Below are 10,398 nucleotides of genomic sequence, written 5' to 3'. Positions count from 1 at the left end.
AAAGGCATCGAGAAGAATCTAAAATACGGCAGTAACTGACAAAACTTTTGAATTTGCGTAAGATGCAAAAAATGAAACGTGCGTTGTTATATCCATTTAATGCATTCTCGCTGATTTCGATGTCAACGTGATATGCTCGTCATCAGCACATTTACCGTATGCAATAATTTGTGTTTAAGACCAAGCAGAAAAGCCATAGCTTGCTCAATTATATGTTGTTTTTGTGATGAGAAAAGCACTTGTGGTAACGCATGTTAGTACAGTCTGTCTGCATTGCGTCGGAAACCCCTCCTCTCTCTCTCTCTCTCTCTCTCTCTCTCTCTGTATGTCTCTGTCTCCATCGCTCTCTCACCCCGCTGCGTATCTATGAAAACCTGCAATAGGATCAAAAATTTTAAAGTAACGTTCGCTTCATGTAGATGAATTCCTCCAACACCCTCTATTTACACTCCTTGCTCATCAGCTGTGAGTGTCCGTGTGTTCTGGGGCGTCTGTGTCCTCTTGATTGAACCAAACAAGAAAAGCTGCTGATGCGGCAAACCGCTGAAGAAGGCTGGACCACTGGTCGCTGATTTGTGCTGTGCGCTCAATCACACCAACGTATTTTTTTTTCCAGCGGCAGAAGCACATTACGCTCGAAGCGCAGCCGCGCGCTGCGGTCAAACGATCGCGGATATCTAGTTGGTGCTGCTTACTTTAAATCTTTCGTTGCCTCTTGCCCTCACCCACTTTCTTCAGAATGATTTTAAAGATCCGATCTAGAGATTTAACTTGCGTTGCTCAAACGTTTCCTTCCGCAAACTTGCTCGGATTCCGTTTGAAACTACACTATGCGGGAACGCCGTGGATATTAAACAATGATAGTGTAGCGTGTTGATATTTCGGGAAGGCTCATCGTACATAGTGCTGTACGGTGATATTTATATTTAAAAACAAACGGAAAGTTGGAGTATCCGCAGTAAACAGCACGGAGTGCATTCCTGTACCTCTTAACAGACCAGAGACGTAAGTATTTTACTGTTGCATTGGTTATAACCATAATTCATTGTTCATTCTATCTTACAAGCTCCCTAACAGACCAGTATTGCCATAACATTACTATAAGGTGCAATCCAATGCCAGTTTATTCGCTCTGAGCACAGAAGGTGGGCAGCAGCTTGAAACTTGAATGCTGGTGCATAGCAGTTGAGCACCGAGGAATGATCTGTGTAGGAGGCTTCTCTGTTTTTTTCTCTTAATGGAGTTTTACCAGATGTGCATTTTGCACCCTTTATCATATTTTTCCTGTCATGACTAAGGGAACGATTTGTTGCGCTATCAAACATGCGATTTTGCCGTGATATCGTGCCATTTACGTGTCTTTCTCTGTCTGCCTCTCTCTGGGTGAATGGTGACCAGAAGAAGATGATGCAGTTTACTGGAGATGAGAGCTACCGCACTGAGACACGATAATCTCTCTCCTGATGGGCTCGGGTCTTTGACATTTTAAGCAGCGGAGACTGGAATAACTCAAGAAACTACATGCCTGCTCATCTAATCTTAGCATCTTCTCCAGCGCTGAGACGTTGATCTTCAGAATGACTGTGGTGGCTGGAGATAATATGGATGAGACCTCGACTCTACCGGGGCATCCGCAGGATTCGTATTCCCCCGACCACGAGGACCACGAATGTTGCGAGAGAGTCGTCATCAACATAGCTGGGTTGCGCTTTGAGACGCAACTTAAAACACTCTCCCAGTTCCCAGATACACTACTTGGAAACCCCAAAAAGAGGATGCGTTACTTTGACCCTTTAAGAAACGAGTATTTCTTTGATAGGAACCGCCCAAGTTTCGATGCCATCCTTTACTACTATCAATCTGGTGGAAGGCTAAGACGACCCGTAAATGTTCCTTTAGACATGTTCTCAGAAGAAATAAAGTTTTATGAGCTCGGTGTAGAGGCTATGGAAAAATTCCGGGAGGACGAGGGCTTCATTCGTGAAGAAGAACGTCCTTTGCCAGAGAATGAGTTTCAGCGACAAATTTGGCTCTTGTTTGAGCACCCGGAGAGCTCGGGCCCTGCACGTGGTATTGCAATTGTGTCGGTAATGGTCATTCTGATTTCTATTGTTATATTTTGTTTGGAAACATTACCAGAACTAAAAGAGGATCCACAGGGCCGGCTGCAAGTTATAGGAAACAGCACTTTCTACTACAAACCAAATTTTTTCACAGACCCTTTCTTCATCGTGGAGACACTCTGTATTATCTGGTTCTCTTTCGAACTGATCGTTCGGTTTTTCGCGTGCCCGAGTAAGGCGGCCTACTTTAAAAACATGATGAACACAATCGACGTGGTGGCCATCATACCTTATTTCATAACGCTCGGCACAGAGCTGGCAGAAGACCCCGAGGGTGGGAAGGAAGCGAAGGCTGGGGGGGGAGAACAGGCCACGTCTCTGGCCATCCTCAGGGTTATTCGTTTAGTCAGGGTGTTCAGGATATTCAAACTCTCGAGACATTCGAAAGGACTTCAGATTTTGGGGCAGACCTTGAAAGCTAGCATGCGCGAGCTAGGACTGCTCATCTTCTTTCTCTTCATAGGCGTCATCTTGTTCTCAAGCGCCGTGTACTTCGCTGAGGCCGAGGAGAAAGAGTCCTTCTTCACGAGCATCCCGGACGCGTTCTGGTGGGCGGTAGTCTCTATGACAACTGTGGGCTACGGAGACATGTACCCCGTGACCATCGGGGGAAAGATAGTGGGATCTCTGTGTGCCATCGCTGGTGTGCTAACCATCGCACTCCCGGTGCCCGTGATTGTGTCCAACTTTAACTATTTTTACCACAGAGAAACGGAAGGAGAAGAACAAGCACAGCTGCTAAACGTGAGCAATCCTAACATCGCGTCTGATTCCAACTCCAGCCGGCGCAGTTCGTCTATCGTGAGCAAGTCAGAATACATGGAGATAGACGAGGACATCAACAACAGCATCGACAATTTTAGGGAGGCGAACTTGAGAACTGGGAACTGCACCATCGCAAATCAGAACTGTGTGAATAAGGGGAAGCTTCTAACGGACGTGTAGCGCACTGTGTTTATCCTGGAGATACGTTTATCCTGGATATCCTGGACGTCTCGCCTGTACATTTACACAACGTAATATTAATAATAGCAGAATTATTTCTAGGCCCACATCGATGCATAGCATTTGTTTTTACCATACATTTAAAAAATGGATATTTCATTTGGCATTCGACTTCAAATAGATTGAAAAAGACACGTGACTTCCTTTGAACAGTGTGATAGTCACAGAAACAATTACGCGAGGATTGTTACTACGACTGGTTGCGCAAAGCCTCTGGGAATGTGCGTTAGAACATCTGGAGCATCTGCAGATATTGATATGTTCTCTGGTCCTGGGGGTTATGAGATGTTACATCTAGAGGTACGATGAACAGCAATGCACCTTATTGTGAAAGGAAAAGCATGGTTTCCTGCCTCGCACCACTGCTGGACAAGGGGGCACTTTTCTGAAAGACATCTGCAATGCTGCTATTTCTCCTGCAGATGCTACAACTCTTGTTCCATAAGATCCAATGCCATGCAAACATCACATGGATTTGAGGAGTTTATTAGCATGTTAAAATGTTCTTTGATTTTTTATATTGGCATGCAAGAAGTACCTCATTATTTATAAATTTATTTATTTATTTATTTATTTATTTATTTATTTATTTATTCCCCCGTTTATTTATGCACTTCGAATTTATCTCATTTAGAATTACCAAAAGTGCAATGCTCTTTATTCATTGTTCCTGCTATAAATTATTTAAAAGCATTTATGAGCTGAATGTTTAATCTTAACGTGGGAGAAGTTAATTATGGAGATCGTGGCATGTCTACCTTGAAGCATCGAAGCCTATTTGACTCAGGTACTGTGTATCCTGGTATCATTAATGCATGACATCAGTATTAACAAATTGGTAAAGGGTCTTTTTTGTATGTACTTGTAGATTAATAAATGGATATATTCAGATTTTAACAAATATATCGCAATGGCATTTTAAAGCAATGTCAGTACACTCCAGTATTAAATCTACAATTAATGGACATGGAGGTGACACCCACATAAAAGGAATGGGAATTTTGAAAACAAAAGGTACACTAAATACGTTTTTCCTAATAATTATAATTAACATTCCTCTATCATTGTCTATCAAATGAAAGCAGGATGTGAAGAGACTGTTTTTCATTCCTATGTCATCTAATAGAACATAACATTTGTAAAAGTTCAAATGCATCCACAGCTTTCTGAGACTGAGTCAAAAATGCATTAGAAAAGCCACAACTGCACTCATATACTCCCCTTTAATGTTTGCAAAACTTCTCTAATTTATAACTCATTTATCATTACACTGTATTTAGACTGTAAATGTAGGCTTACACTATTAGAAAAAAACATATGTAGTGTACCTTTTAACTGCTTAAATATCTATGTTTTTGAAGATATAAATATTTAACACTCTGTATATGTTGCACATAGTGCCTTTAACCCTTTAACTGACAGAACTGTTAAAAGTGCCTCCATGTACAATAGGATGAGTTTTACTGTGCAGCTCCTTTTAAACTACTGTACGATGAATATTCAAGGACCCATCTGAATATCATTTGAGCTATTGTATTCAGAACACGCAAAGCTTGTGCACAAGAACAGATGTGGTCTGTTAATGGATCATTAATGATTAAGGTAACTCACATGACGTAATGATTGGGAAAATCAGACTGGTGACATACAGATCCCAGAAGTGTGACTTTAGTGTGGATTACTGCAGGATTTGTTCCTTCAAATCGTTGTACATAGACCTCAGTAAATGATTTAACCTCAGTCATCATTGTATAGAGAATACTAGGAGGATCTATTTATCTATTTTTCATCTCTTTTGCTGAATTTTTCGGTTTTTTTTTTTGCTTTATTTTTATTTCTATTTTTTGCACCATACCATAATAAGCCTTTTTATGTGTTTGTCTACCTCTGTGTGGTCATGTATGGAGTGTATGTAAAAATCCAGAGGCTTAACGTCCAGTAAGATCATGAACCACAGTCTTATATTTAGATAGATAGATAGATAGATAGATAGATAGATAGATAGATAGATAGATAGATAGATAGATAGATAGATAGATAAATAGATAGAATTCAACAAACAACATTATAATGACTGCAAATTTGTAAGAATTTGCATGACCAAACTCTTATGAAAAGTTACAAATAGTTAAAGTTAAGCATAGTGTCAGATTTCATCGTTGTACCTTTTCTTATGACTTAATTCATATGGTATCCCATAATATCTGTCTCATTCAGTGTAATTGATCGACATTTTTGGTGATGTCACTCTATAGATAATTAACCATTTTAACTGCCAGTAAAAGAGTAGTGACTCACAATATTGCTTAAACTCTGAAAGCTGAATATTATCCTCATTTAATACAGCTTAATTAGATAAGGTGTGGCTCCTAGGCACATTACAAAAGCACAAATAAGATGACAAAATAGAAATTACTTTTCAATGGAATCAGACTTTTAGAAATGACATTCCTCAAAAAAAAAATCCCATAAGTTTGTAGTATTATAGTATTGGGAGACTATAAAAAGATCTTTTATAATAGCTGAACATTCCTAAAGGAGCAAAATAAAGCATATAAAAATATTGTTCATTGGGCTATTTTAACCACTGCGTGCTGTAATCTCAAAACATTATAATCCATCATGTGTTGAAACACAACATTTATATTGGGGTATATTTGGATGTGTGCATGTGTGTGTGTGTGTGTGTGTGTGTGTGTGTGTGTGTTACAGTAATAGCACTCACTCACATTGACCAGGTCAAACTTTGAGACTTTATATACCAGTGGTCATAAAATAATTAATTAACATGCACATTAATTAATTAATCTTGATTTGAGATAAGAGCTAATTACAAAGACAAATATGACCAAATGAAACTGCCTATATGTTCAAATAGTTTCCAAAATATGGCTAAATTATACTGTGTATCCATTTTTTAAATCCCAGGAATACCTGTCACAGTGAAAAGGTAAAGGAAGTTAAAAAAGCTCTTTTGATATCTTCCAAATTCCTTGTGGAATATCTAAAATCCTCTGTGTATTACATGAAAAGTGGCTAAGGTTTAGCATAATCGTTGCTGTTTCAGCAATAAAGTGCTGACAAAATCAATTTCCAAATGTCCAAATTAACGAGACTATGGCATAATATAAAGTCACTTACTTTGATGTAGTACCTTATTTTCATATTCATAAAACATTTATTGATAGGGAGAAGAAATTCTGTACTGACCTTATGCTTTCTGTTTATTTGCTTGTTAATTTTTTTAACAAGTCATTATAATGGCTCTAATAATTATGCTCATACAAAAAAAGAATTATTGCATATATGTATTGCATATAATCTGTTATTATGACAGTACATAAGCTTTATTACAGACAATTTAAGGAGTGTTAGTGTTTTATGAAACCTGGAAACTACACAGACGCTTATGAAATTTTATAAACTGTGGATGGTAATTCACTCCTCCATTCAAATCGTCATTAATACTATACACAGCCATCACTGGGACAATAATTTTAATGAATTCTGTCAAAAAATACTTATAGGAACAACCATTCTGAAAAGCCTTTCACCATATCCCAGCCTCAGCCTGCCTTTGCTTTGAGAGTATCTGCCATGCTAAACAAAGTATTATTAGCACTGAAATGTTTTGTGTTTTTTTTTTTTTATCTGAATATTTTTGGAATCATTAGAACTAGAAATAGAAGGGTTAGTAGGTCTGTGTTCTTCAGTTCTCACCCATGCCTCTGTTATACGCATTTTAATGTGGCAAGCTTATGTATTCATTTAATAACTGAATCAATGAGTCTGCATGGTTAAAAAAGAGGAATAAAAAATAAATTGCATGATCCAACTAATTCAAACAATGAAAACTGAATCTGCCTCAGCGTTCATATTTTTTCTTGTTTGCTTTAAGACTCTCTGCCAAAATTATTATTATTATGGATTATATTCACAGACAGCAGTATTACTTTATTGTTACAAAATAATGAGATCTGTGTTACATTATCATGTAACAAACAGTTCTTTTTCCCTGTTTGTCCACACATACATACACATGCATAAACACACACACACACACACACACACAAACACACACACATTAAAATGTGCCAGGCTACTGTGTGAACATTACTTTGAACTGTATTGTTTTAGGATGATGATTTTACATTGTATAATCACATATTCCATGTTTCGTAAGTGTATTGTCACACAGCAACACCAGGCTTATTCTGGTCATATGTTGGGGAAGGCATAGTCCATGATCTATGCAAGGATGTCCATCCCCATCCTCTCTGCATCTTTATGTGCATCCATATCAATAAATATATAAATATATACATATCGGATCTTTCATACTTTTTGACTAAGCATCTTGATACACTGTTGTTGAAAAAACATTTCATTCAATAAATTGATATACTAACTCATCTGTAACCAATAAATAATCGCTTACAGTCTCAATTACAGCGGGAAGACCATTGTGCATACAGGCTCCTAGTTGCAGTGTAAAGCCACAGTGCGCATTTCAATCACACAGTGTACATATGCACTCTTTCACAATGTAATGCCACACATCCTATCAAAAATAGGCAGAACATAGCAGCCAGTCATTGCCTCTGTCTCCGTATCATGCAGCAAACTGCTTAAACTACAATGTTGACATTAAAGGTTGTTGTCAGTTGCAAAATTCTAAGGATAAACATCTAAAGAAATCAGAATGATGTTGCCACCAAGTGCATAAGGCATTAATGTGTTTACCTGTCTTTGTATAAGAAAATCCCAAGTGTCTCTCAAAGAAACTAAAACCTATGCAAAAGGTAAGGCATTCAATAGTTCCTAAGCATGATAGATGCAAAAAAAAAAACTTTGGATAATATGATTATGAGATTCTTCTCTGAGTGTTCTGAGATCGATGGTTTGCTCCGGATTGCTTGTGGTGTCCAGCCTAAAAGAGGTCAGCTGTTATTCCAACCAACCAAGCAGGGACCCACCTGACTACCTGTTTGAAGACCAAAACCAACTGTTTCAATAAGAAGTGTCAATCTTGGTTGAAAAGCAAACCTGAAGCCACACTGGCCCTTTTGTAGATAACATTTGAATAATTCAGTGTAGTGATGTTTCGAACAGAAACATAAAGAGCACATTAGCAAATCATTTAATTACTTTACCCTACCTTTTACACAGTACACAGTGTCTTAAGAATGTCAATTTTAAACGTAACAGAAACATTGCTTAGAAATTATTACTGGCAATCAGTCTTCAAATTCATTTCAACATGCAGTGTCAAGTTGTTTTATTATACTACAATAAATATATTGCTTTAATGTTATAAATCATTACATATTTGGTAACGTTTAAGGTTTTATTTACATAATACCATAACACAACTAGACAAAAACGCTTATAATTTAAGACTGAACAGAAATACATAAGGCAATTAGGGTACAGGTATTCAAATAGCATACAGTGCTATCTCTCTACCCTAACAGAAGATTACAACAATAATCAAAAATTTTTATTTTACAGAATACCTCAACTGACTAAAAATATAGCCAACACCAAAGTTGAGATTCTGATGTCACATAGTAATGACATTATGTATTTTTCAAAAAGAAAATGTAAAAGACCATTTCCAACTGGAACTAACATAATCTAGGGCAAACCATTCAGTGCTCTGGAAGTCACTAAAAGTATTTTATGATCAGTATGAAAATCTAAGTGGGTGTGAAAGCAATGTAGCTCAGATAGTATCCTTTAGTAAATAGCTCTTTAGTATACTAGGTTAATATTGAGCTAATATTGGACTTCTGATTTGGCTGAGACACATGTATGGCATCAGACTAGCAGGGGAAATTAGCAGTGTTTAATTTCCCTTTAAGAAAGTGTGGGCAATGAATCTAATAGGAAAGTGGAAGATTTTGTGGAGAAAATGAATGATGACAATTCCAGAGCCAAAGTAAAACTTTAATTTTTGCAGTGTTTTTTTTTTGTGTACTGCTTGACTAAAACCGTGAATGTACTCTTCAAACGTGTGGTAGTTCCTTATTTAGAAATTATAATACTAAATGAACTATAACCTCTTTGTAAGTGACTAGCCGGTACAGGGAAGGGAGCAGGTGTTCAGGAATGTGTGGGAGGGAACAATCTCAATCTGACATTTTCATTTTGAGCCAGGACATCTCTGCAGGAAAAGCCACAAAGGATACTGCCATAGGACATAAATCCCTGAAGGTTTCTGTGTCATGAGTCACCCACAGCCCAGGTCAGAGCACCCAACCTGTGTAGGTGTGTGTGTTTGTGTATGTCCTCACCCCACAGGCAATGTAAGCCAGGTGCCCTCATGTGAGAGTTGACATATGTGTAAGTCATTTTTAGTCACAGTCCTTATCGCATGCACAATCTGGTCCCATGATACCTGTGACGCTAAAACTGACCAATTAATTTTCATGGACACAATTTGTTTTTTGTACACAAATAAATGTAAATGTATTTTTTTTCTACTTTACATACATATTATGCCATGTTCAGTATTATTATTCTCCATCTAAGATCTAAACAAGAATAATTCCATAATAAGTATTCCATAATGTTGGTGTTCTGCAAATTGTGTTCTCAACCCGAACACTCAGTGCTATGGCCACTACTCACTTCCTGTTACAACGACTCTTGTGAGGACTGTGGAAACGAGTGGCTCTTCTCTCTCTCTCTCTCTCTCTCACAGTGAAAAGTTTGGTCAGCATTCTATTTTGTTGGACATGCAGGGACGCAAAGCTTATCGTGTCTGTCAGTCACAAGACCGTATGTCCGCATGCAGCCAGATGGTGAGCCGCTGTAATTGGGCTCCAGCTGGCGTGATGAGCGGAGAGACGAAGGAAGAGGGAGAAAGAGATTCTGCTTGGCTCTCATCAAAACTGACCTGACATCACACGCTGTACCTGTAAGCGGGGTAACCAAAAGCCAAACTCAGCTAAAAACATTGGTAACTGTAAGGACAGCAAATACATCAGCAGAACAATTAAACAAAAACAACTTGGAAAAAACAGAATGTGAGTGTAAAAATACAATTACTTCTGAAGTCACTGTATTTTCAACTTCCTTTTCGCCCTCATTATTATTTCCTTTCTTTGTTAACACTTTTTTTTGTGCAAATTACACAGGCCCTGTCTACATCTGCTCGATGTTTTGTCTCTTTCTCTCCCTCTCCCTCTGTCTTCTATCCCTCTTTCATGGTGGATGGGATGGTTACACTACATTTCATGGATTCATTTCTTTCCATGAATGTCCT

At 38.0% G+C, this 10,398-nt stretch overlaps 1 protein-coding gene across 2 annotated transcripts; it reads left to right on the top strand.

The window, feature by feature from the left end:
* Positions 1–315: 315 nt before the first annotated feature.
* On the top strand, positions 316–7,438 carry kcna1b (potassium voltage-gated channel, shaker-related subfamily, member 1b). Of its 2 annotated transcripts, none has more exons than XM_077004818.1 (2): positions 316–1,005; positions 1,402–7,438. In XM_077004818.1, the coding sequence occupies exon 2, from the start codon at positions 1,578–1,580 to the stop codon at positions 3,066–3,068; it is 1,491 nt and encodes a 496-aa protein (XP_076860933.1). In that variant the 5' UTR covers positions 316–1,005; positions 1,402–1,577; the 3' UTR covers positions 3,069–7,438. The 2 variants fall into 2 exon arrangements, with proteins under 2 accessions (XP_076860933.1, XP_076860932.1); XM_077004817.1 differs by having other exon boundaries at positions 1,399–7,438.
* The last annotated feature ends 2,960 nt before the right edge of the window (positions 7,439–10,398 follow it).

This window comes from Brachyhypopomus gauderio, chromosome 5, assembly GCF_052324685.1.
Source record: "Brachyhypopomus gauderio isolate BG-103 chromosome 5, BGAUD_0.2, whole genome shotgun sequence".
In the NCBI taxonomy this organism is placed as follows: Eukaryota; Metazoa; Chordata; class Actinopteri; order Gymnotiformes; family Hypopomidae; genus Brachyhypopomus; species Brachyhypopomus gauderio.
Note: the sequence above shows the minus strand (reverse complement) of the source record. Positions and strands in the feature narration are given on the sequence as shown.